This window comes from Dasypus novemcinctus, chromosome 23 (genome assembly GCF_030445035.2).
Source record: "Dasypus novemcinctus isolate mDasNov1 chromosome 23, mDasNov1.1.hap2, whole genome shotgun sequence".
Classification (NCBI taxonomy): Eukaryota; Metazoa; Chordata; class Mammalia; order Cingulata; family Dasypodidae; genus Dasypus; species Dasypus novemcinctus.
Window position 1 is genome coordinate 29768902 of NC_080695.1, and position 24079 is coordinate 29792980.

Genomic DNA, 24079 nt, shown 5'->3' on the forward strand with positions numbered 1-24079 from the left:
GACGGTTTCAATGGCAGGTGATCATTTATTTGCATTTTAAAAGAAAATTTGTTGGGCTGTGTCAATTTTCAGTGATTTTGTTGACTTCACACATAACCAGATTCAAGGCCTCCATAGAGGTCATCAACCTCCTGACCTTTCATTCCCCTGCTTCCCTTTGCTTTGCTTCAAAGATACTCAGAAGGTTCACTTCACACACAGGTCCCTGGCAGCTCCAAGCTTATGTCTTATCAACAACCTCAACAGAAAGAGTGCCAGCAAAGTCCTGAGGTGACTTCCTGGGCTCTATTTGTGGCCATGGGCATGGGATGCTCTGACAGCCTGTGGACTAAGTGGCTGTTTCCAAAAGGGGAAAGGAAGGTGCAAAGGCCAGCTATCTCCTCTGTCATTTGTGCCTCGCATTCTTCCTAAGGCCAGTTGTTCAGACCCTCCTCTGCTAAGCAGTCGGTCCCACAGAGCTAAAGGTAGGGTCACCAAAGGGCCCCCCAGGGCAGGCTGCTGCAGTGGAGGAGGTGGCTACACCCTCCCCCTGTAGTGCCCTGGGGCAGTATGGATGGCAGCAAGGTAGACTAGGACTTCTTTGGAGAACCTGGGGAATGAACGGGAACCTACTCCTCAAGTCCTGGCTCAGAGCACATGTTAGGAGTGGGGGATCAGTTTTGATAAGATGAATACGAACACTCCTTTATTGAGTCTTAAGAAATAAACTCCAGTGAACACCTTAAACTGAGAACATGAAACTAAGTAGGGTCCCAACAGCTTATGTCTCTGGGAGCTACAAATCTCAGGAGAGAGCTACTTCCTTCCACTGCAGGGGCTGCTGTACACGCTTTGTACAAGTGGGCAGAGGCCTTCTTGGGAAAGGGGAGCTCAGTTACTGTCACCATCACTACTGATGATGCCACGCATGTGTGACCAATCTGGGGGTGGGGGGTGGGGCAGCTCTTCCTCTGAATCCAGGGTCCTGCGGTATAGCTCCCCTGGAGGGGCTGCTTCTCTTGAAGGGTTCCAGGCCGTGCGTCTTCGTGGCCGGCCTGGGGGAAGGGGAGACAGGAGAGTAGTCTAAGAAAGCCCAAGCCCCATCTGCTCCTGGGGAAGTGAGAGGAAGCCCCTCACCTGAACTGCTGATGATGTTGGCAATGTCCAAGGAGGCTACCTCGGCTGCCTCTTCCCGCTGCTCTTTCAGAACCCGACACTTCTCCAAGGAAGGGTTACCTGCACAGAAGGGGTAGTAAGCCTCTCTTCCCCTGCAGCCAAGGCTACCCCCTGTGGCCCTCAGGGCACACCCATCCTCACCCTTCATGCCCAGAGCTTCCAGCTCTGCCCGGAGGACACTCAGGCGCTCCTTGTGTGAATGACAGGAGCCCAACAGCTTCTTGTAGTTGCGATGGGCACCACAGGCTCGGATGTAGCGCTTTAGCCTCATCACAGCTGGGTGGTCCTCACCACGGCGACCCGCGTCAGCCTGACAGGGAAAGGCAACAGCTGAAGGACAAGCCTGCTGGGCCTATGTTGGGCTTTCCCTCTTCCCTGATGACAGCCTCCCCCCCGCCCCCCATCCTCACCCTTACCTTTCCACCTTTGGGCTCTGGACTTCCATCTGAGGAGGAGGAAGAGGAGCTTCGTGTCCTGCCTTTCTTGGAGCTCTTCTTGGAAGAGCGGCTCTTCCTTTCCTCCTTGGGGCTCTCCCCTGCCTCACTGTCACTCACCTCCCTCTCCAAATCACTGTCCTCCCTGTTGACACTGCCCACTTTGGCTGTCTTTCTAGTCCCTTCTTCAGCAATTGGTTTCCCCACCTTACAACCATCATCCCCATCCTCCTCACTGCTTCCACTCTGCCTTTCCCCAGCCTTGCACTGGGCCCCAACCTTGCTCTTCCTCCACACCAGGGGCTTCTCATCTTCCTCGCTTTCATCCCCACTGTTGGTTGCCTCTTTTTTCTTCTCTGCCCCACAGTCTCCCATCAGCCTCCCCACCCTGCTTCTCTGCTTACAGCTCCTCTCCTCCTGTACTGGCCTTTTTCTTCCATTGCTCCTGGCTCTAGGTTTCCAGGCCTCCTCCTCCTCCTCTCTGTTCTCTTTCTTCTTGGCTAGGGTCTCTTCCTCCTCACTCTCACTTTTCTGATGGCTTTTAGTGGCTTGCTTTCCCTCCCCCTTCTTTCCTGCCCTCTGGGAAGGTGTCTCCTCACAGTCTTCATTCTCCTCCCTGGCCTGCTTCCTATTGCCTGAGGCCTTGCCCAGTGCCTGCTTGTTCTTGGCCACAGCTTTCTTCCTAGACCTGCCCTTGGACTCCTCTTCCCCCTCGTCTTCCTCCTCTTCCTCACTGCTCTTTTCCTTCCAGACCTTACTCTTTCTGGCAGAGCCTTCCTGCTCCTCACTGCTGTCCTTTACCACTTCCTCTGATCCTGTCTGTGCAGTCAAGTCCCTCTGCTGTTTTTCCTCCTCACTGCTCTCCTCAATTGCTTTCTTTGAGGCTTGCTTTGGCCTTTGCTCCCCAGGTGGGCTGACATCTGCTGCCGCCATCCTGGTCTTTGCTGGGGAGCCAAAGCACTCTGGACTGGAGGCCGTGGAGCTGGGCTCTGGAATGTGGAGAAAAGGAAGGGCTAGGACAGATTCCAACACTTGGGATAGGATGCCTCTAGCCCTGCTCTGACAGATGGAGAGAAGGGCAGTAGGAAACATAACTCCAGGTCACAACCAGTTCCTGGTTTCAGGCTCACGGCCTTGCCAGTCACTTAATACCTTGGGACGGACGTAGTGCCTGCTCAATACTTTTTGAAGGAGCCAACTATGCAGGGAGGAAGCGCTGACCTGACTCTGAATTGAAGCGGAACCTTTTACTCTCTGGATCGCTGCAGGGGGTGGACGGCCTCTTCGCCTTCTTCCTAAGGTCTAGCTTCTCCTCCCTGGTACCGGCTTCATCCACCTGCGTGTGCATCAAGAAGGCAAAATATGTACCCAGGTGGTGTTCTGGCCACAGCCTCCCAGACTCCTCCTCCTCGGCAATAAGCCCCGCCTCCCGTGGCTCAGGCTCGTGCCGGCACCTGCATCTTCAGTAGCTCCTCCTCCACCAGCCGCTTCAGCGCCTGCTTCTCCTCGGGTTCCAGGTGGTCTCGGCCCGCGTGAGCCAAGAACCTCCGCCGCACGATGGAGTGCGTGAGCGTGCTGCGAGGACATGGTGTCAAGAGCGAGTCCTCGTCCCGCCCCTGCCCTTTCCAGCCCCAACTCCAACCCCCAGAGCACCTGAGGTCCGGGCGGCCTCGGAAGAGGCTACGGGTGAACTCCTGCATCTCGCTCTCCCGCGCCATTTTACTCCACCCGGGATTGGTGGCTCCCGCCTTTTTTCCTCTCGGCCTTCGTCAGCGCGTTTGACAGAAGGTTGCGCAAGCGCAGTGTCCCGGCACCGTGGGGCAAGGGACCGTTAGGTCGTTGTCGCGGGCCGCTTGGGCCGAGAACTTTGTCAGGCAAAACTTGCCTCCTCCGGTCAGTTGCAGGGTCTCGCGGCTCCTACCCTTTTCTAGAACGAATTTGTTAAAGGGTCTTGTTAGAAATCGCTTTGGCGCCGGCAACCTTAGGTGTGACGTCAACAACTCGCGACGCTGCTTCTATCCGTGGTTTCGGACACCTAGACCGCTCTTATCGAAAGGCAGAAGAAAGGGGATCCTCGCCAAGAGACTTGGACTCCCTACGAGGGGGGGCTGTCTTTCCGTGGCTTCAAATTTCTTAAGTACGGCAAGACTCAATAACGGCAGACCCCGGCATCCGCCATCTTTGTGACATCATCGCGCTGCTGCCACGCCATCTTCAGCGTAGGCACTGGAAGCGACGCTCCTTTCCCGGGATGCCCCAGGAGAGCAGCCGGTGCGGTTAGGCTCCGTGGGCGCGAGGTGCGTCGGGAGGTGTAGTCCAGGCGCGCCACCCTGCAGAGGCTCCGGAAATCGAGGCGTGAGGGGCCGGGCTGAGCCGGCGTGCGGTAGCGGGACTCTCGACGCTGGGACCTTGCTCCGCGGGCCAGTCATGAACGGGCCGGCGGACGGCGAGGTGGACTACAAGAAGAAATACCGGAACCTGAAGCGCAAGCTCAAGTTCCTCATCTATGTGAGTGGTGGGATAGGGAGGTTGTTGGGGTTGGGGCCTGATCAGACCTCCGTTTACCCAAGTGTGAAGAGGTCGGGGCGAGCTGTTGGCGAGTTTCCAGAGCCCTTAACGGGTGGTCGTTGGCTCAGCGCCCGCCTTGTCCATGACACAGGAGCACGAATGTTTCCAGGAGGAACTGAGGAAGGCGCAGAGGAAATTGCTGAAGGTGTCCCGGGACAAGAGGTGAGACGTCGGGGGAGAGGAAGGGGATGTGAGACGTGGATCTACATCCGGACCCCCTTCTGGAATGCCCCAGATTTCTAGTGTCTCACTTGAGGCTGTTCCAAGTATTCATCGGGTCATCTGGGTGGGAGGAAGGCCCAGGAGAGCACTGCTGAGATGGGAATAAGCAGTTTTGTTCTCCCCGCCTTTCAGTTTCCTCCTAGACCGACTTCTGCAGTACGAGAATGTGGATGAAGACTCTTCTGGTGAGCACGATCATGAAAAGGTGGTGGAGGACATGGCTTCTGGTGCATCAGGAAGCTTCCTGGGCCCCTGCTTTTAGGCTCTGGAGGCTGCTGTAGCCTCCAAAGAATCCTTAAGTTTAATTGCTTGCCTTCCACCTTTACCATTCTTTCGTTCAAGTATTTATTGGTCATCTGTTTCAGGTACTGTGCTTGACCCAGGGAATGCAGTGGTAACCTAAATGGACAAGGCCCATAGTCTTTTATAACTTATATTCTAGTTGGGGGTGGGTGGACATGGGACATAAACAAAGAAATAATCTAGAATTTAGATACTGTTAAGGACTTTGAAAGGAATGAAAACAGGGCTATGCAGTAGTGATTGGAGTAGAGCAGGAATTGACAAACTTTTTTTTGTAAAGGACCACATAGACTGTGCTTTAGGTTGTGCGGGACATAATCTGTTTCACAGCTCTTCAGCTCTGCTCTTGTGGCGTAAAAGCAGCCGTAGACGATATGTAAATAAATGAGCATGGCTGCATTTTAATAAAGTTTTATTTACAGATACTGAAATTCAAATTTCATACATAATTCTCACAGGTCATGAAATGTTATTTTGATTTTTTTCCAACCATTTAAAAATGTAAAAGCTTTTCTAAGCTTGTGGACCATACAAAAGCACGTGGCAGGCAATGTCTCAATAGAATGGCCAGGAAAGCCTTTTTGAGGGAGTAATGTTTGAGCCGGGACTTAAACTATAAGAAGAAACCAAACCTGTGAAGATATGAGTAACAGCTTTCCAGGCAGAGAGAAATGCAGATGCCCTGCAGTAAGAACGAGCCAGGCATGTTTAAAGAGCAGAGGGGCTGAAGCATATAGTGTGTTTTTCAAAGTAGTCAAACACTACTTACCATTAATGGTATGTCTTACATCACCACTGAGTCCCCACATAACATATATATTTATAGAATAAAGTTCAACAAAACATTGTTAAGATGACTACATGCAGTTCATCCTGATACTCTTTAAACTGTTGGGGTTTTTTTTATCTTTCCCTTTAATGCTGGTTGCAAAGCACTAAGTTGATTTCATGACTAATTGGTTGAGACCCAGTTTGAAAACACCCCTGAGGAGGGTGTCTGTGGCCCTCATAAGCTGGGTCACATATAGTTCTGTCTCTGCACAGTGCTTCTAAACACTAGTTTGGAGCAGTTAGTCAGCAAACTACTAGCCAGGCTGCTTGTTTTTATAAATCACTTTTCATTGGAACATGCAACATCCATTCCCTGGCATCATAGGAAAACAGTAGGTAAGATCAGAAAGGTAGGTAGAGGCCATGCCACACAGGCCATGGCAAGAGGTATGACTTTTATTCTAGCCTTTCCTTTCTCCTATGTTCTTCAAGTTACCTTCCCATTTGAGGGGAAATTCAGGACAGGTGGCCTGAGAACCTAGCAGCTTCATGGTCAGGGTGTGAGCCCACACTGGGGAGCCAGAGCTAGGGACGAAAACCACCGCATACATCCTGGGGAAACCTGCAGTCAGGTTGGAGAGACACCCACACACAGGACTTCTCAGCATAGTGTTGGGAGAGGCATGACAAGCGAGAGTAGAAAGCTTCAAGGAGCCAGCAGTCACCTGGGCCTAAGGGGTTCTGGGAGACGTAGCAGAGGAGGTGACTTCTTAAAGGATTATCTGGGTAGAGAAATTGGGAATGGCATATATTATGCATAGCAAACATTAAATGAATGACAGGCTTTCTAAGTAGAAGCACAGAATTGGGAAGTCTCTTTTGAGGAAGTAGGTTGGTGTGATGTGAACAGTAAATGTGTTGGGAGACCAGAAAGGTAGGTTGAAGCCAAATTAAGCACTTCAGGCAGAGTGGGCATACCTCAGTGATTGAGCACCTGCCTCACATATCTGAGATTGTGGGTTCAATCACAGTATCTCCTGGGCGGGGAGGGAAACACTTCAGGTGCTTACAGGGAGTGAGACATCATCAGGAGATTTATGCTTTAGTTCATTCTAGGGATGGAACAGATGGTGTGGCAGGATGATGCAGCCATTTTTGACGTCATGGTGGCCTGATTGTGGCAGTTAGAATAGGGGTGGGGGAGTCAGTGGATAAAGATAGGAGAGATTTCAAGGGTAGACAGGACTTGGATATGGGAAGTGGATCAGAGGCTTAGAGGCAGATGAGAGTGTAGTAGACAGCTCATAAGTCACAGAGCTGGACTGGAGCCTGACGCCACACCATACTTTCTGAGCCTCAGTGGCTTATCTGGAACCTGGAGGTATGCCCCTACCTTCCTCTTAGATGGACAGATGTGAGAATGAGGAGAGGTTGTAAACATAAGCATCCCACCTTGAGCCCAGCACACAGGAAGTGCTTGACAAATATATTATCATGGAGGACCCAGCAGAAAATTGGTTTATAAGGGAAAGAAGTTGGGGAAGCTGTGGATACCCCCAAAATAGCAGATTCCCCTGGAACCATTCTGTAGAACTGGGATTATACTTCTCTAGGTAGACTGGAACCCCCACCTCTGCTGACCAGCCCTCCCCCCTCACAGACTCAGATGCCACTGCATCTTCGGATAACAGTGAGACAGAGGGGACACCCAAGTTATCATCAGATACGCCAGCTCCCAAGAGGTGAGACGAAGCCAGCATTCCTCTCTCTCGGGGAGGGCAGGTGTTGGGGACACCTGAGCCTCCTAGCTGCCTCTGACCCCCTCAACTGTCTTTTCTCCAGGAAGAGAAGCCCTCCGCTGGGGGGTGCCCCCTCCCCCTCCAGCCTCTCCCTGCCTCCTTCAACAGGGTTTCCCCTTCAGGCCTCTGGGGCCCCGTCCCCATACCTGAGCTCGGTGAGTTGGGGTCAAGGGTGGGAAGTGGTGAACTAAGATGCCTGGGAAGAGGCAGCGTCATCTGGGCAGAGGGGTCAGGCCTCGGGTGAAGCCAGCCCAGCTCCAGGACACCTGTCTGGGTGTGGCCAGCAAGCGTCCCTCTGAGGGTGTGCATTGGGACTACCCACTTCTTCTTTCCGGTGTACGAAAGGGGGGCTGATTTGACTGGAGAGCAGACTCCAGGACAAAGTCCTGCTGCTCGCCCCTCCCCTTCTGTTCTCTCTCGAGCCAGGGGGAGCCACACTCATCACCATCTCTTTTGTTTTTCCATTCTTCCTCCTGTTTGCATTTCTCCCCTCACCCCAATCCACCCCATTTTCCCATCTCCATCCCCCCATTCCCACCACTGCAGCTGGCTTCTCCCACCTACCCCCCATTCCCTTCTGACTACCTGGCCTTGCAGCTGCCCGAGCCCAGCCCCCTGAGGCCCAAGCGGGAGAAACGGCCCCGCCTGCCCCGGAAACTCAAGGTATCCTGACTTGGGGACACTAGGGAGGGGCCAGAACAACAGGAGGATAGCCATGAGGGAGGCTCAGGACAGGGGTGAGAGGCCAGAGGCTTGTCCCAGAACCTTGAGTGGTTGATTTGGAACTGCTGGAGCCCTGCCCAGCCCACCCTAAGGAAGGGTGCAGAGGGATGGGTCAGGGAAGTCCTGGCTCACAGGCTCATTGTCAGCAGCATCGGGGGGCAGAACAAGCCCTGGGGGGTTCAGAGTGAGAGGGCCTTCTACCCTGCAGCTCAGCCAATGGCAAGGCTCGATGTTCATGTGTCTTGGATGTTCTGTGATACCAGGCAACCCAGACAAGGGAAGGGAATCTAGAACCAAGTCAAGGCTCCACCAGGTAAAAGCCATGTGGCCCTGTGCAGGACTCTTTGACCCCGTAGGTCTCTGATTCAGCATCTGTATAAAGTAAACGGTCAAACTGGATTTCACCAGCAGGTGTTTACTGAGCACCTACGATGTTCCAGGCACTAGTCTAGGTGCTGCAGATGCAGTAGTGAACAGACAGATCAAAAGCCCTGTTGCCATGGCGCTCACGTTCTGGCAAGAAAGGCAGAAAATAGACAAGATAAAGAGGTACCCATGGGAAGAACTGGAGTCAAGGCAAGAAACTGGGGCACACCCAGGTTGTTGGGGGCTAGTGTTAACGATTGGGGGTGGGGCTGATATGTTGTTTAATCAGAGGCTTCAAGGAAATGAGAACCAGCTGTGTGGCTCTCTAGGAACGTGTTTCAGTCAGAGGAAACTACCGTTGCAGAGACCCTGAGGTAGACATATGTCTGACCTGTTCAAGGACTGGGAAGGAGGCCCTTGTGGCTGGAGGGAAATGAGAGGGGAGAGCAGAGATATGACTGGGGGCAAGACCGGAGAGGGCCTTGTGAGTATGGTAAGGGATGGCTGAAAGGGAGTGCCACTGGAGAAGTCTGAGCAGCGGAACCCGCGGATCCCGTTTACCCTTAGCACCGGCATTGCTGAGACTGCTGTGTGCAGAATTGATGGGGCAGAGAGCAGGGAGGAGCAGGGAGCCCAGGGAGGAGGCCACAACAGTACACCAGGTTCCTTGGAGGGGTGGAAAGTGGTTTGTGGATCTGTTTCTAAGAATGAACTTTAGGATTTTCTGAAAAACCAGCTGTGGGCTGTCAGAACGAGAAGAGCCAAGCATGACTCCAGGGTTTTTAGCCTGAGCAGCTGAAGAAGCAGCATTGTCTTTTTCCGAGATGGGGAGGACTGTGGGAGGAGTAGGTTTTGGAGGGAAGATGAAGAGGATTTTGATTCTGGAGATGTGGAGATGCTATCTGGAAACCTCAACTAGACAGCAGGATATGTGAGCCGGGGGTTCACGGCAGAGGAGGAGAGGGCTGAGGACCGGCCCCAGGGAGATGAGGAGGACCAGCTGAGGACAGTGAAGGCACAGTGCATCTTAGTTGGAAAGGGGCCAGGCTGGGCATCTCTCAGGTTGGCAGGCTGTGGGCTCAAGGCTCTGGAGCCAGCAGTGAACTGGGAGCCATGTTTGTGGGTCCTGGAGTGCACATCCCAGTGCTGCTCCTTGCTCCTTTCTGTGACCTTGCCCTGTGATTTAACCTCCCATACCTGGAAATTGGGGTAATGATGCTGGCTCTTCTCAGTCATCAGCACCGTCTTTTCTTTTGGCCAGTAGGGGAGGATGGTAGGGGGTCAAGCAAAGCCTGGAGTAGTTGAGTGGGAGTGTGAAGTGTGTGAGTATGAGGAGTTTGGGTTGTAATCAGGTCCCAAAGTAGTGGAGTGTCAGGGAGCTAAGTTCTGGACGTGCAAGGGAACGGGGCCCAAATCAGTTGCTATGCATGGGCGAGGACCAGGGAAGGCCTCAAAAAAGAGGTAATGTTGAGCCTAGGGTCAGTGAGGTTTGTATATTCCAGACTGAGGGGACATGTGGGAATGAAGACAAGGGACGTGGTAGAAGTGTGTGTTTGGGCCAGAGTAGGAGAGAGGAGAACATCCTTGGAAAGGAGGATAGGATGGGGCCAGAGTATAGGAGGCCTCGGTGCCCAGAATCAGGAGTTGGCCTATTAGTGGAAGGGGAATGGAAGCCACTGGAAGTTTCCAGGTGACTCGCTGTGAACAAAATGGAGGTTGCAAGACTGAGCAGAGGAAGAAAGACAGAAGCAGGTTTGGAAAGAACTTGGGCCTGAGCCAGACCTGGCTTTGAATCCCAGCTCTTCCGCTTTTGCACCGTGTGACCTGGGCCGTGGCCTTTAACTCCCTGGACTTCAGCTTCTTTCTCCATCATCTGGGCTCACCTCACTGTGAGGGTAAAATGAGCCCATGGGTGGGAAACACTCAGCCTAGGACCTGCTCCCTGTCAGTCATGGGTGAACCCCAGCTACTGTTGGTCACATGAGGCTCCGTGAGGGGGCCAGTGAGTAAACCCAGGCAAGGATAGGACGTGGGGCGTGGGGCGGGGATGCAGAGGTGGTGGCCAGAGGAGGGAACAGTCCTCATGCAGCTGTGCTTATGTGTCTACTCCCTTCCTACGTGGAAGGGTCTGGCATTAGGTGCAAGGGTACTTGCTCAGAGAGGGCCTCCTATCTGTCCTCGGTCCTCTTAGAACCTCCATTGCCAAGCCTCAATGTCCTCATCTGGCAAATCTCTCCTCCTTCCCAGCATGGTCAGAAGGACTAGAGATCATTACAGAAATCTCCCGGCATACAGTAGGTACACAGAACACAGTCTGTACCCTCAGGCCAAGCCTGAGGACTGTCACTGAGGCCAGAGAGTGCTCCATGGGGGGTTGGGGAGGGCTTGGACTGACTGGGACAGGGGTGGGGGCAGGTTGGACAGGACCACTTCCCAGCCTCAGAGGATACAACAGGACTTTGGCAGATAGAGGACACTCCAGGTGGAAGCCCCAGCCTCTTGACAGGCCCACTACACTGCCTGTCCCCAGGGCAGCAAGGAACCTGAGGGCCGCGAGTCGGGGAGTGACATGCTCAGATTTGTGTTTTAGAGAGATCACTCTGGCTGCAATTTGGAGGAGGAGCTGGCTCTGGGAGAGGCTGAAGGCAGGGAGTCCAGTTAGGAGGCTGGTACCATAGCCCAGGTGAGCTGAGAGGAGGACCTGGCCTAGGCCAGTGGCTGCGGGGATCCTAAGGAGGGGCCGTCCAAGACAGAAGAGGTAGAAGCCTCAGAAGGCGGGGGGTGAAGAGGCTGCCCAGACCCCAGTGCGGGCAGCCTGTGATACCTTCCCCTGGAGCAATTAGTCCTGCAGGAGGAGGAGGAGGAGGGAGAGGAAGCCGGCGGGTACAGGCAGTCTCTGTGGGCTGACTTGATTCCTCTTACAGAGGCAGCCACAGGTGCCTCCCTGGTGAGGGCAGGGCCCAGCCTTTCCCTCCCATTTCCTGTTAAGACACCCCCATCACCGCTTCCATCACCACCCCTCACCCCGGGCACGCACTTGTTTGGGACTCTGAAGGGGTTGAGGAGGGGACAGGCCCCAAGCTCCAGCATTGGCTGGCCAGGTTGTGTCCACTGCCCCTTGAATGTCCCTTTGTCCTTCTGCCCTGGCCCCCAAAACTGCCTTGAGGGGGCAGCACCCACCCTCCCAGAGCCTCCCTGACCAGCCCTCCCTCTCTCTTCCCCTCCTGCTGCAGATGGCGGTGGGACCGCCCGATTGCCCTGTGGGAGGGCCACTGACCTTCCCAGGTCGGGGTTCTGGGACTGGGGTGGGGGCAGCCCTGGCCCCGCTGCCTCCCCCCAAGATGCCTCCCCCCACGATCCTGAGCACCGTCCCTCGGCAGATGTTCAGCGACACCGGCAGCGGGGACGATGCCTTGGATGGGGATGATGACCTGGTGATCGACATCCCAGAGTGACCACCACCTGCCCCCCCATCCCCCAGCCCTATTCCCACACACACGCACACAACCCAGCTTCCTCAGAGGCATTTATTGACACCCAGTTGCCATGCTGTGGCCACTGACACAATCAGAAAAGCCGTAAACATGCACAGATGTCCCCCGAGAAGGTGGGCCCCTCACCTGGGACAGCAGGCCCTGTCCCACATCCCAGCCCCAGCCGGGGGACAGTTATTAAGGGAGTGCCAGGAAGCATCTGCTCCCCACCTTGGGGAGACAAGAGACCCTGCAGTGGCACCCCTTTAAGAGGGCAGCTGTACAGGGCTAGTTTTCTTAATGAAGACTGTATTAAAGAGGTGGTTCTTTTCTGGTTTTTGTCATTCATTTTTTAGAAACATTCTCCTCCTCCAAACCCCCCCTAATCCGACCTCCTCCCTGGGGGGGAGGGGCACGGGCAGCCTGGAGAGGCAGGAGGGAGGAGCAGCAGCCAGGCCTGGGGTGGGGGCACTGAGGACGAGGGATTTGCATATTTGCATATGATAGCAAGTCAGGCAGGAGGAAGTTTGCATATGTGAATATAGCTCTCCACAGTCCCTCACGAGAAGACAGGCCCACAGTCACGGAGACTCTCACAAAATAAGACAAGAAGTGCGGGGCAGGGGCCTCCCACCCCGTGTAAACGTGCAACACTGGACTCGGGTGAAGGCTCAGGCCAAGGGCAGGGCAGCAGCCGCGGGGGGCAGCTCGCTGGTCAGGGTGTGCCAGCGCTCCAGCGCTGCGTCGGGCTGCTGCAGACAGTCATTCCAGTGTTTCCGGGCCTCCCCTCGGGCTCCTGGCCCCAAGGACACACCACCTGAGGAGCAGGCGGAGGCCGCCAGGTCAGGGCCCGGCTGCTGCCCCTGCTGCCCTCGGTGCCACCCAGCTGGGCTCCTGCCTCACCAATGAAGTCGTTGGACTTGCCGATGTCATAGTCCCAGACGGTGACCTCCAGGGTCTTGGTGGCCAGAGCAGCGAGCTCCATCTCGTAGAAAAACTCCTGGGAACAGGGCAAGCCACACCTTCCGGCAGGCCCCAGCCCCCTCCTCCAGCCCACCTCCTTTCTGGCCCCAGCCGCAGCCCCATTTACCTCATTAAATTCTGGATTTAGGGTCTTCTTCTTTACACACGTTTTATGCTTAGATTTCTTATCCACATCCGGTCGCAGGTACCTGGTGGGGTGGGGATGAAAGGTTCAAGGACTGGCCAGGGCCCAGAAAACTGCCAGGCTTCCGGACGGGGCAAGGGCTCACGTCTTGACGTAGGGGTCAGAATAGCCGTTGACATCCATGGCAGCCAAGTGGGCGCAGCGCACGATGCCCACCAGCAGCCCCCGGCGCCGAGAGAGGTAGCTGAGGCTCAGCAGGATGCGGCCGCGCTCCTCCAGCAACCCGAGGCCCTGCTCCGCCTGCTCCAGCTGTGGGGGGGGTGGTCAGCCCAAGTCCTCCAGCACCCCCCAACCCAGCTGTAGTGCCTGGGATGTGCCTCACCTCCTTCAGGTAACAGGAGATGCCCCTCAGTGCCGCAGACATGGAAGAGGGTGAGGCCAGCTGTGGGTGCAGAGAGAAGGTTCGGGAAACATGGTCCCTCCAGAAACCTACCCCCCCCCTCCCCCAGGCACTCCTGCTGCCCCACCCCCACAGACCGGGACTTGGCGCTCAAGGCAGATATTAAAATGCTTCTTCTGTGAGGGCTTGAGGCGGCGGAGAGGCACACGGATCTCCCCGATGAACTCATTGTGGCTCAGCTTGTCCTCATCACAGACGGAGATCCTGGTGGGGTACAGCAGGGTCAGGGCCAGGAAGGACCCTTAGGGTACCTGAACTGTGCTCCGGTGTGAAAGGACAATCCTCAGAACGGACCAAGGACCCAAGGCTGGTCCCAGCTCTGCCCTCCACATTCTATAGACATCTCTGTGAAACGGGCTTCCTCACGGGCTGTGGGTGTGCTGGGCCTGGGCTTGGGAAGGGCAATGTGCCTGTTCCTCTGCCCTTCCCTCTCCAGCTGCCCAGACTTCCCTCAGTTCTCCTGGACGCCCTCGCCGACCTTGGGAATCACCCCTCACATGCAGGGCCTGGGGGACAGCATGTGACTGGCGTGATGGGGCAAGTCACAGATTTGGGACACAAGCCAGAAGGGCCTTGAGGGGCATCGGGCAACCAGATCCCCAGATTCCAGACAAGGATACTGCAGCATCTCTAGCATGCCTGGGGAGACACGGGAGCCCTGAACCTGAGAAACGGTTGCTTTCACTTCCCTCCATCCCTTTCCACAGCCTCCTGCGCTTCCTTCTGCTGTGGCCACACCATTGAGCAGCTGTGCAATTCAAGGGAGGCCAATGTGGCTCTGCCACCTGATGAGCACTCCATGTGGTCTTGGGCGGGCCACCGACCCTCCCTAAACCTCGATTCCCATTGAGAGAATGGAGGTGAGGAGCCACCTCTTAAAGCTATTGTGAGGATCCAGTGAAATCCAGGCAGTCAGGGGTAGCTGGAATATGGTGGCAGCCCCCCTGGTTTCTGCTTCGCCTGCCCCCCAGCCAGTCTAGCCCCATGTCCAACACCAAAGAGAGGTCTCTAGCACCAACCACGGCCACATCCCCTCCCTGACGCACACCCTTTCCCGGGTCTCTGTTGTCCTTGAATTGTTAGGAATGCTCTCCCCACAGTTCTAGCTCATGGGAGGTGCTAGCGAAGAAGACTTCGCTCCCTCCAAATGTGAGGGAAACACAGGGCACAGGATGGGCAGATGCTAAGCTTCATAGATCTGGCTTCAGATCAGGTCTCTGGGCAGGGGTCTCAGTGACCAGGGAAAACTCTCCAGAGCAGGCAGAGCTTGGGCTAGCCTGGCAGGAGGAGCAGGACTTGTGCTGGCAGAGAGGAAGCAGGGAGCCGTGGCCAGTGGGAAGAAAGGAGCAGCAGGAGTGTTTCGGGGACAGGAATGCCGGTCTGCTGTCCAAGGGACCGGGCGATGCCAACTGTTCTCAAGCAGCAGCAGGGCAGGGAGACCAGGTCCCTGGCATGGGCTCTCCTTGGGACGCGCCGAGCCTGAAACCTCTGTAACAGGACAGAGCCCTCACCTGAGCACCTTGTGGGTGATGTCATCGTCCGTGATGCCACTGTACATCAGGTCCTCATTCCACACGGGGTTGAGCGTGTTCCTCTGAGTCTTGGTTTTCAGCTTATTGGCCTGTGGGGGAGTGACAGCAGGGGCAGGGGTTAAGGGGCAGACCCACGGGCTGGGCCAGGCTGGGAGAGGGAGGACACCGTTACCTTGCAGGCCCCAGGCAGCAGGTGCAGCTTGACGTAGGGGTCGGCCAGGCCGTTAAAATCCATGGGCTTGAGGCCCTGGTGGGGAGGGGAGAGGCCTGTGAGGTGCCAACCTCGCCCCCTCCCTGGGTGGAGCTGGACCCTTGAGGTGTGGCGAGCCCAGGAGGGCGGGCGGTAGGAGGCAGCAGGCAGCAGGCCTGGGGAAGGGAAGGAGGACAAGGAAGCCCCCCTTGCCTGGAGCACCCACCTTGGCCCTGAGGATACTGCAGTGCAGGGTGCAGGAGGCCTGGTCGTAGAGAAGGTCAAACTCCAGCATGCCCAGGGCGGCTGGGGGCAGAGGGGAAAGGTGGTGTGTTGAGACAGGTATGGGAGAGACACCCCCGGCAGGCAGTGGAGGGGGAGGGGCGGGGGGGTGTGTCTGCGTCTCCACCAGCGTGGGAATGTGTGTGCAAGAGGCTGAGTGGGCCTGTGCGTGTGTGCGTCTGGGTCCCTGGCGCGGCCACGACTCGGGCTGTGTGGGTGGCTGAGTGTCTCAGCAGAAATATTGAATATTGAGCCTGGCTGAGCGGTAATCGCCACACTGACTGCAGCTGTGGCGGCAATGCACGGCCACCTCCCCCCACACACACCCAGCAGGGCTCAGGGTTCTCCCTGCAAGCCCAGGGGCCCCTGGCACCCCACCCACCGGGCCCTTCAAGCCCTCAGACTCACTGGCATCGTCGGAATCATAGCTGTCCACCTCAGCTCCGTCCTCAGGCGTGGTGGCCCCCAGGAGGGCCGCAGGGGGCGCCAGGGCCAGGGGCGCAAGATGAGCCGGGGCCTCCCCACCCGCCCCGCCGGCCCCTTGGGGTCCTGGTCCCCGGCGGGGGAAGTAGTCGGAGATCTGGCGAATGGGCCGAATGGGCCCGGGGCACACGTTGATGGCCATGTGCTCCCGGATGTTGATGGCCATGCGGTCGCCCCTGCGGCCCCTCATGCAGCACCCCTGGCTGGGGGAGGGGTGCGGGAGGGCGACAGGCCTGGGTGAGTCCTCCCGCCTGCCTTACGCAGGGCCCTCACCAGCATCCCAGGGTGTCAGCAGGAGGGTGGCCTGTGCCCCCCCGAAGCTGTCTTGCTCTTGGGGTCTGGGCTGCCAGCCCTTTCCCCCAGACAGACCCTGGCTCCACTTCACCTCTAGACCGTCCCTTTGCCCATCTTCCCACCTCCTGCCTCCTTTGGGGCTTCTGGCTCTCCCCGGCCCTGGCGAACCCCCCAAGCAGCCCCACAGGCCCCCGAAGCTCTGTCCGTCCCTCTGCACCAGACACTGCTTGGCTGGCTGGGTGTCACCCACCCCGTTAGACTCCATCCAAACCCCAGCATGCCTGATCCCCTCCACAGCCCACGGCGGGGACCCCGGCCTCAGCTGCCTCCTCCAGGGGAGCCAGCAGTTGCCGCCGCGGGAGCGCTCCACACCCCCGCAAGCACACGCAGGCTCGCACTCTCGCTGGCCCTCGCCCTCACGCCCGGCCCAGCCCCCCGCACCTGTCAACGTGCGTCCAACAGGTGCCCGGGCCCCGGGGGGACGGCGGCTGCAGGCGGGGCGGCGGCGCGGGCGAGGCCCGGGGCGGCCGGCGACGAGCGCGCAGAGTCCGGCTGTGCGCGCCGCCAGGGAGGGCGAGCAGGAGAAGTGCGGGGAGGGGGGAGCGAGTGGCGGCGAGGAGGCGGCCGGCGCCGGCGGCGCGCGGGGGGGGAGGGGCGGCCCCGAGGCTGGGGAGGGGGCGCCCCCCGCCCCCCCTCGCTCACCCTCGGGGCCGCCCGGGCACACCCAGGGAGCGCACAAGCAGGCTGCCACACACTCGTGCGCACAGACACTCCCGCGCTCACACGCTTGTGCCCACGTGTGCACGCTCACCCCCACCCAGGCACAAACCCAGACCCGCGCCGACACACTCACCCCGGAGAACTTGGCGTGCACACACTCGCAAAGGCACCGGCTCCCTGCGCCGCCAGCAAGCAGCACTAAGAATTGCCGGGTGTTTCCCAACTCCTCCCGGGAGACCCCGGCCCCCGCGCGCGGAGCCCGCACTGCCTCCCGCCCTCGCCTGCTCCCTCCTTTGCTCTGGGGTCTCCAGGGCCCGACCACCGGCCTCGTTGCCATGGCGACGCCGGCTGATCCTACCCCCCCCCCCCCGCCCCTCCAGCGCATCCTCACGCCCCTCCTCCGCAGAGAGCACGCGGTGCGGGGAAGGGGGGACTGGTCTCCCCCACCCCAGTCGGCAGGGGCGGAGCCCGTGGGCGGGGTTTAGAGATCCGCAGTGACCCAGGGGCGGGCAGTGGAAGGGGGGTGGTCTCCTCTGCCCGCGATCGCAGACCTGGGATCCCGGGATTCCCCGAGCGAGCTTGGGGAACCTCACAGTCTGCAGAGACAAGTCCGAGGCTGTGGCTTCCCCTACGCTTCCTCTCCTTGGCTGTTCAGGGTCTCTCCCTATGACTCAGCCTAGCCCCCAGGGGCTCATGGCCCCTTCTCAGGGATGGCTTCTCCTTTGGGATGTCTGGGCTTGGACATCCACCCTCCGGCACACGCCACCACCGTCTCCAGTGGGGAAGGAGTCGGGGCTTGGCTCCCCGGTGCGTCAGAGCCCCCAGCCATTCCACCCTGCTGGCCACTCCCTGCCCTCCTGCCCTGCCCCACACCTTCCGCCACCTGTCTAACCGCAGCACTTGATCTTTGCTTTCCTCTGCACCAAACTGACCAGCAAGTCCAGGAAGCAAAGTCCTCACCTGAGGCTTTCCATGCCCTTCAAACAGACCTGTACTCTGACTTCTCTTGGCTCATCACTCTCCGTCCCCATTGCACACATAGAGTTACCTGCAGTTCCTAGAACTGTTCTCGGGCTCCTGAGCCTTTGCTCACACAAGCTCTTCTACCTGGAATTACCTTCCCTTCCTTCAGGGGTCAACCCCAGTCACCTCTTCAGAGCAGGCTTCCTGGAGCACCCCTACAAATGCCCTATCCCTCATCTGCCAGTGCCATCCCAGCCTCAACTCTGCTGGCACTGTTTGTCACTCCCTTCTTGCATTTCTGTCTCCCACTCCATTCAAGGAGCTCCGTGGTGGTCAGGGGCTGATTTACCTCTGAGTCCCCAGTGCCCCCAACTGGGCCTGGCACTGTCGGCATTACCAAGTATTTGTGATTTAAAAGCAAGATAAATGCTGAGAGTCAGAATACATTTGTCACCTACCAAATGGGCAAAAACCAAAGCGTCTGTTGGCAAGTGTTGGCGAGGCTGTGGATAAATGGGCACCCTTTTATCTGCTGTGAGTTGACAGATGACAAAGAAGGTTCTCTTTGACCCAGAAATTTCACTTCTAGGATTTTATGCTAGAGATAAGCTGGCCCTCATGCAAAATAATAGAAGCTAGCGATCTACAGTGGCAGAAGATTGGAAAACCTAAACACCTGTAGGTAGCAGATTGGTTACATCTGTTATGACACGGTCATTCAGTGGCATAGTATGCAATCATGCAAAAGAGGGGCTTTTTGTGTTCTTGTAGAGAGTCATCTGTGTGATCTCATGCTGAATTTAAAAAGCAAGGTGCACATTATTCACAAGAGCCGAAAGGTGGGAGCAACCCAAGTGCCCACCCACAGCTGGATGGATCAGCAAAATGTGGTCTCTCCGTACCATGGAACATGATGCAGCCACAAAATGGAAGCAGCTCTGAGACCTGCTACAAAAGGGATGAATCTTGAAAAGGTTATGCTATGTCAAAGAATCCAGACACAAAACGACACATATAGTATGATTCCACTTACAGGAAATATCTAGAATAGGGAAATTCATAGAGATGGTAGATTAGAGGTTATCAGGGCCTGCAGGGAGGGAGGATGGGAAGTTAACGGATACAGAGTTTGTTTGGGGAAATGAACAACTTTTGGAAATAGTGTTGATGGGTGCACAACCTTGTGAAGGTAATTAATGCCACTGAATTGTGGTTAAAATGGCTATTTTTATGGTGCGTATATTTTACCACAATTTTTTTAAAAGCAAGATGCAGACCAGCATATATGGAATACTGCCATTTGAGCAAAAACAAATAATTTATGTTTGTTTTATTTGTGCATAAATTATTTCTTGAAGGCTGCCCAAGAATGTCAGAATTATGGTGGCTCCTGAGGAGGTGGCTGTGGGGAGGATTAGGGCAGAGATAGCAGGGAGGCTTATTTTTCAATGTATATTTTTCTGTACCTTTTGAATTGCATAACTTGTCCATATGTTCCCTCTTCAAAAGGATACATAAGGTGTATGATTGTGTTACTATGAACCAAATATATTGTATAACATTGTATGATTCAAAAAATTTTTATGTATCCAGTACATTTAATTGAGAAATATTTTTACTTAACTGTGTTTTCTTTTTATTTTTAAATATTGTTTATATTTTCAATTATTAAGTGTACAAAATAAAGTTTAAAAAATAAAAAATAGAAAAATAGAAAAAAGAATACATTAGGGGAGTGAATGTGGCTCAAGCAGTTGAGCACCCACCTCTCACATGGGAGGTGCTGGGTTCAGTTCCCAACGCCTCCTAAAGGAAAAAAAACAACAGATGAGCCAAAACAACAAGCAAACAGACAAGAGAGGCATCTGGGGCAGAGGGAAGAATACGGTAACATTTTAAGAAAAGGTGACCATTAGGTTTCCTTCTGGATTCTTTCGGGTAAAAAAGGAGGCAGGACTAAAGGAAACTGTCCAGGACTACAGCTGGGATTTTGACCAGAGAGTATCCTTGAGGTGAGGGTGACAAAGCCCCGGCAGCCATTGCTTTTGTCTCAGTGCTCAGCTCTGGGGCCATCCCCACATGCCTCTAAGTCTCATCGAAGGGAGGTGAGAATGAGGCTGGAGTGCAAGAGAACCTGGCAGACAGTGCCCAGTCCCGGGTCATCCAGAAGGCTTTTCATTTGTCTGGTCATCCACCTGTTCATTCAAAAACTATTTCTTGATTGTCCCCTATGTATTGTGGTGATGACACGGTTATGACCCAGATTGATGTCACCCCTGATTCCCAGCCTTGTCAGAGAGATAAAAACAGGTGCATGGACAATTTCATTTTGGTGTGATGGACACTGCAACAGGAGGCGGTCAGGAGGCTGTGGGAGCTCAGGGAACTTCCCAGAGGAGGCAGTGCTTCAGCTGGCACCTGAAAGACAAAGAGGAGTTAGCCAGGTCAGCATGAGGGCAAGGGAATCCTAGACCAAGGGGACTGGATGTGGAAAAGCTGGGAGGCAGGCAAGAGCTTAGCCTACTGAAAGAATGGGCAAAAGGCCCACGTAGCTGGAGTGTAATTGGCAAGGAGAAGCATGGGAAGGGCTGCGGTGGGTAGCTGGGCAGGGGCTGGCCAGCAGTCTTCCAGGGCAGGCCGAGAAGTTTGGAACTCAGCCCAGGAGCAATGGGAAGTTATTGGAGGGTTTTAAGTCGTGGAGCCACATGTGCTGATTTGTTTGGGCTGATGGTTGGGGAGTGGATCTTAGTGGGTAAGTGTGCCCAGAGGGGGCTCCGCCAGTCCAAAGGCTGTTGCAGTCAGACAGAAAAGGCACGGGTTTGGCTTGAGCAAGGAGGCGGCAGTGGAGGGGGAGGAAGGTGGACAGAGTGGAGACGGAGGTTGGAGATTGGACCAGCGGTATGTTGGGTGGGAGGTGGGGAGAGATCTGGGAGGAGTCCTAGTTTCTGTCTTGAGGATAGTGTCTGGAGAATGGTGCGACCATTTGCTGAGATGAAAAGGCTATGGAAGGAGAGGATTGGCGAGAAGCCCATCAAGAGCTCCATTTGGGCTATACTGCGTGTGAGAAGTTTCGGGACATACAAACAGAGCCATCACGCAGGAAGTTGGATAGAGTCTGGAGCGCAGGGGAGAGGTCCAGGCTGGAAATATACATTTGTGAGTCACCAGCATATAGATGGTATTTAAAGCCAGGAAATTATGAGATCACCTAGGGAGAGAGCACAGAGAAAGCAAAGAGCAGGTCCAAGGCTGAGCTGGTGGGAGGAAAAAGAGCCCCGAAGCCTGGGAAGTACGGCTTCCCGTACTTGAAGCCAAGCAAGCTGACTCCAAGACAGACACAGATGGAATGAGCAGGGCAGTAACCTTGAGATTTGGCAAGTTGAGGTCACTGATGGCTTGACAAAAGTGCCTTCAGTGGAGTCGTGGGGACAAAGCCAGATCAGAGAGGAGTTGAAGAACAAATTCAAAGTTAGGGAGTGGAAACAAGTGGAGGCATCTCCCCAGAAGTCTGTCCTTCTAGACTGTAATGAGTAATGACGGGTATGCCTGTTGTTATCCCCCATGATTCCCCGAGGGCAGAGGCGAGCCCCAGTGATTTTTAAACTAAACCTTTAACGGAGCGCAGCTCAGCACCTACGGTGAACTCCATACTTGTATCTAATGGTTGCTGGTTGTGTGGATGGATGACTGATAATTCACTGCTTGAGCCTAAAGGGACTTTTCTGGTAGAGGGAGCAGCCAGATACCTTTTTCAGGCAGCTGAAGAAGCTAAAACATCATGAGACATCAACCCCTAAGGCTGTGGGCTGGTTTCCTCCCCACCCACCTGCCCATGTCAGGAATCAAGTGCTCAAGTCCCTGCTTCCCTTTGCTTGGTCCACGACTTCGGGCAAGCCACTTCCTCTTTCTTAGAAGCAATAGGGGAAAGCTGTCCCAATGGAGGCCCCAAAGATCTGAGTGTGTGAACCCCCCTTCCCATTTTCTGTCTCTCCCACTTGTGTTGAGGGATCATGACTACTTCTTCCTGGGGCTGCTGTGAGGCGAAGGGGTGGTCTAGTGCTTTGGGAGGGTGTCCAGCAGAAGGAGGAGCCTCCATCCCAGGACAGAGGACCTCATGCTCCCCGTAGACTCACCCCAGGCTTTGGGGGAGTCGTGGAGGCGGGCCTCCCCAGGCCGTCCAATGGGTCACGTCCAGGCTGGCACATCTTCTATAGTCACACCAAGGAGACCCTGAACTGTCCGTGGGCTTGGCTGGGGTGGAGCATATCTCTGATAGGCCCAACTGCCAATCAGAGGGGAGCGAACTCTTCCGAAGCTGAGTCAGGGGCACCAGAGTGGAAGTGAATGTTGCAAAGTGACAAAGAGGGAAAAACAAGGACTAGAGAGGAAAAGTGGAATGGCCCCTAGTGAGTCCACTGGCTGCAGAAGGGGAAACTGAGACCCAGAAAGAGGAGCGAGCAAAGGCTGTACAGACGGCCAAGAGCCCTACCTCAGGATGGACCGGGGGGCTTCCTGCGGACAGCCCCACTGCCTGCCATTCCCCCATGATCCCTTTTCCTGCAGCACCGGAGGCAACCTGTGGGAAGCGGCCAGAGGAGGGCCTGGAGAGGGCGAGCTAGGCTTTCCCAGGGTGAGAAGAGGTGAAACCTGCAGGCAGACCTGGCCGCTGCTGCCACCTCGTGGGGAAAGCCTGTTACTTCCCTTGATTCCTAACCCCAGCGCCATCCTCACCTGAGCACTGGGGGATGGGGGCATCCCTCTGAATCTGGGGCCTAATGCCAGGGGCAGTCTCAGAGAGGAAAACACCCCCCCCCCCGGGGAAGTGTGCATTGCCCACATTACTCTATTTACTTCATGGTGCTGTTGCCAGAAGAGAGCCAATGTCTGTCAGGTCCTTGCCATAGTAATAAGTGCCCAATAAATGTACCTGTGGCTGACCCCAGGGCTGACTGGAGACGTTTAGCCCCGTCCCGCCAAAAATGCGCCTGCTATACCAATGTGGCTTCCCTTATAGTCCCAGCTTCCAGCCAGATGGCCCCACCAAGTCCTTCCTGTAAATTCTGGGGCTGCCACTGTGACCGTTTTATCATCAGCACCATCCCAATGACACTTCTGTGGGACCCAAGTCTTTGACTCGGGTTTGTGGGGAAGGTCCCAGTTCCTAGCATATTCTCTCCCGCTTCACCCCAGAGTGTGTGATCAGAAGGGCTCTGGGCTGTGTGACATCACAGAGCCCCCGCCCCCATGATGGGAGTCCAGGGTTCATGAGGCTGTGGCAGTGGGCATGGCTGTGGCTGGCTGGGCTGGGGGCCGTAGAGACAGGTGGGCAGCTCTCTGGGGAGCGTGGGGAAGGAAGAAGGCTGGGGGAAAGGGTCAAAGCATCCTTGGGGCTGGGGGGCACACCCCGGGCCTGGCTCTTTTCTCTCCACCCTTCTCTTCCACCCACCCCCGTCCCAGGCCTTCTCACGGACTGCTCAGCTGGCACTCAGTTCCTGGGGATAAAACCAAGCCCCTCCAGAGCCATGCCAAGACTCACAGCCTCTGCCCTTCCGGCTGGATTGGGCAGGGGTCTGCTCGGCGGTTGTCACCATCTTTGTTCTGCTTTCCCAGCCCCCAGCCCAGGGCGTGCCGAGATCTCGGCCCCAGGAAGTGAGTCGTGGCTCTTCTTGGAGGCACCTGACTTCTTTGATTACCCAGACTCAGACCAAGCCAGGATCCTGGCCCTGTCCGAATTTATTGGAGAGGAACCCATCACCTTTGTTGACTCAGGTAGGAACCACCTCAAGGAGGGGCTCGCTCCCTCCTTGCCTGGAGGATGGCTGCCTGGGGCGATGAGTCGAGGGTCCCCTCCTTGTCTGACAGACTCCGGCTCCGGGTTCTTCCACCACATCCTGGTGGCCGCCCTGGTGGCCGCCGTCTTCTTCCTCCTTTTCCAGTTCTGCACCCACATGTAAGGCTTGCCCCTCCCCCATCCCCAGCCCCTGGCCCTGCCCCCTCCGCCTTCCCTGGGAGAGGCTAAGGGGCCTGAAAACCTGGGGGACAGCGAGTGACCTCCCACCTCCAATCTCCATCCCCCCTAGGAGCTGCCGGAAAGGGGCCTAAAGAGACCTGCCCTCGGCCCCTGAGCAGCCCCATGCAGCCGCCTCCCCTGCCAACAAATAAAAGTCCTGCCTGCTGTTTCCTTACGGGCCTCTCAGGAGCCAGCCGCGGGCACCTGCCCTTCCTTGGGGTAT

General features: G+C 56.0%; 4 protein-coding genes across 13 annotated transcripts; 2 read left to right on the top strand and 2 right to left on the bottom strand.

Annotated features, from left to right (window-relative positions):
- Positions 1-668: 668 nt before the first annotated feature.
- HIRIP3 (HIRA interacting protein 3) lies at positions 669-3383 on the bottom strand. The gene is made up of 7 exons (XM_012526346.4): positions 3243-3383; positions 3044-3164; positions 2811-2925; positions 1572-2578; positions 1297-1465; positions 1117-1215; positions 669-1034 (listed from the first exon to the last, which is right to left on the bottom strand). The coding sequence occupies exons 1-7, from the start codon at positions 3305-3307 to the stop codon at positions 871-873; spliced, it is 1740 nt and encodes a 579-aa protein (XP_012381800.1). The 5' UTR covers positions 3308-3383; the 3' UTR covers positions 669-870.
- Positions 3384-3820: 437 nt separating this feature from the next.
- Positions 3821-19810, top strand: INO80E (INO80 complex subunit E). Of its 9 annotated transcripts, XM_058286096.2 has the most exons (8): positions 3923-4097; positions 4249-4319; positions 4512-4564; positions 7067-7195; positions 7262-7407; positions 7799-7915; positions 10932-11024; positions 11575-11709. In XM_058286096.2, the coding sequence occupies exons 1-7, from the start codon at positions 4017-4019 to the stop codon at positions 11001-11003; spliced, it is 669 nt and encodes a 222-aa protein (XP_058142079.1). In that variant the 5' UTR covers positions 3923-4016; the 3' UTR covers positions 11004-11024; positions 11575-11709. The 9 variants fall into 9 exon arrangements, with proteins under 9 accessions (XP_058142076.1, XP_058142079.1, XP_058142080.1 ...); XM_058286093.2 differs by lacking the exon at positions 10932-11024 and having other exon boundaries at positions 3821-4097; positions 11575-12149; XM_058286097.2 differs by lacking the exons at positions 10932-11024; positions 11575-11709 and adding an exon at positions 18618-19810.
- On the bottom strand, positions 11855-16728 carry DOC2A (double C2 domain alpha). Of its 2 annotated transcripts, XM_058286091.2 has the most exons (11): positions 16605-16728; positions 15795-16072; positions 15331-15410; positions 15087-15161; positions 14894-15003; positions 13460-13586; positions 13305-13364; positions 13068-13231; positions 12905-12986; positions 12718-12814; positions 11855-12631 (listed from the first exon to the last, which is right to left on the bottom strand). In XM_058286091.2, the coding sequence occupies exons 2-11, from the start codon at positions 16057-16059 to the stop codon at positions 12486-12488; spliced, it is 1206 nt and encodes a 401-aa protein (XP_058142074.1). In that variant the 5' UTR covers positions 16060-16072; positions 16605-16728; the 3' UTR covers positions 11855-12485. The 2 variants fall into 2 exon arrangements, with proteins under 2 accessions (XP_058142074.1, XP_004461554.1); XM_004461497.4 differs by lacking the exon at positions 16605-16728 and having other exon boundaries at positions 11855-12986; positions 15795-16580.
- A 3277-nt stretch (positions 19811-23087) lies between the features above and the next one.
- Positions 23088-24027, top strand: C23H16orf92 (chromosome 23 C16orf92 homolog). Its single transcript, XM_058286101.1, has 4 exons — positions 23088-23168; positions 23457-23615; positions 23709-23796; positions 23927-24027. Exons 1-4 carry the CDS (start codon positions 23111-23113, stop codon positions 23946-23948), a joined length of 327 nt encoding a protein of 108 aa, XP_058142084.1. The 5' UTR covers positions 23088-23110; the 3' UTR covers positions 23949-24027.
- Positions 24028-24079: the final 52 nt, after the last annotated feature.

Excerpts from the sequence above, each read along its gene's own strand:
- HIRIP3 (XM_012526346.4), bottom strand. The coding sequence starts at position 3,307 with ATGGCGCGGGAGAGCGAGATGCAGGAGTTCACCCGTAGCCTCTTCCGA. Across the intron at positions 1,466-1,571 it reads CAGAGCCCAAAGGTGGAAAG|GCTGACGCGGGTCGCCGTGG; the intron begins GTAAGGGTGAGG and ends TTTCCCTGTCAG. Across the intron at positions 1,035-1,116 it reads CAACATCATCAGCAGTTCAG|GCCGGCCACGAAGACGCACG; the intron begins GTGAGGGGCTTC and ends CCCTTCCCCCAG.
- INO80E (XM_058286093.2), top strand. The coding sequence starts at position 4,017 with ATGAACGGGCCGGCGGACGGCGAGGTGGACTACAAGAAGAAATACCGG. Across the intron at positions 4,098-4,248 it reads AGCTCAAGTTCCTCATCTAT|GAGCACGAATGTTTCCAGGA; the intron begins GTGAGTGGTGGG and ends TCCATGACACAG. Across the intron at positions 7,196-7,261 it reads GATACGCCAGCTCCCAAGAG|CTGCCTCTGACCCCCTCAAC; the intron begins GTGAGACGAAGC and ends TGAGCCTCCTAG.
- DOC2A (XM_004461497.4), bottom strand. The coding sequence starts at position 16,059 with ATGAGGGGCCGCAGGGGCGACCGCATGGCCATCAACATCCGGGAGCAC. Across the intron at positions 15,162-15,330 it reads GCAGTATCCTCAGGGCCAAG|GGCCTCAAGCCCATGGATTT; the intron begins GTGGGTGCTCCA and ends CCTCCCCACCAG. Across the intron at positions 15,004-15,086 it reads TGCTGCCTGGGGCCTGCAAG|GCCAATAAGCTGAAAACCAA; the intron begins GTAACGGTGTCC and ends ACTCCCCCACAG.
- C23H16orf92 (XM_058286101.1), top strand. The coding sequence starts at position 23,111 with ATGAGGCTGTGGCAGTGGGCATGGCTGTGGCTGGCTGGGCTGGGGGCC. Across the intron at positions 23,169-23,456 it reads GCTGGGGGCCGTAGAGACAG|CCCCCAGCCCAGGGCGTGCC; the intron begins GTGGGCAGCTCT and ends CTGCTTTCCCAG. Across the intron at positions 23,797-23,926 it reads TTCCAGTTCTGCACCCACAT|GAGCTGCCGGAAAGGGGCCT; the intron begins GTAAGGCTTGCC and ends CATCCCCCCTAG.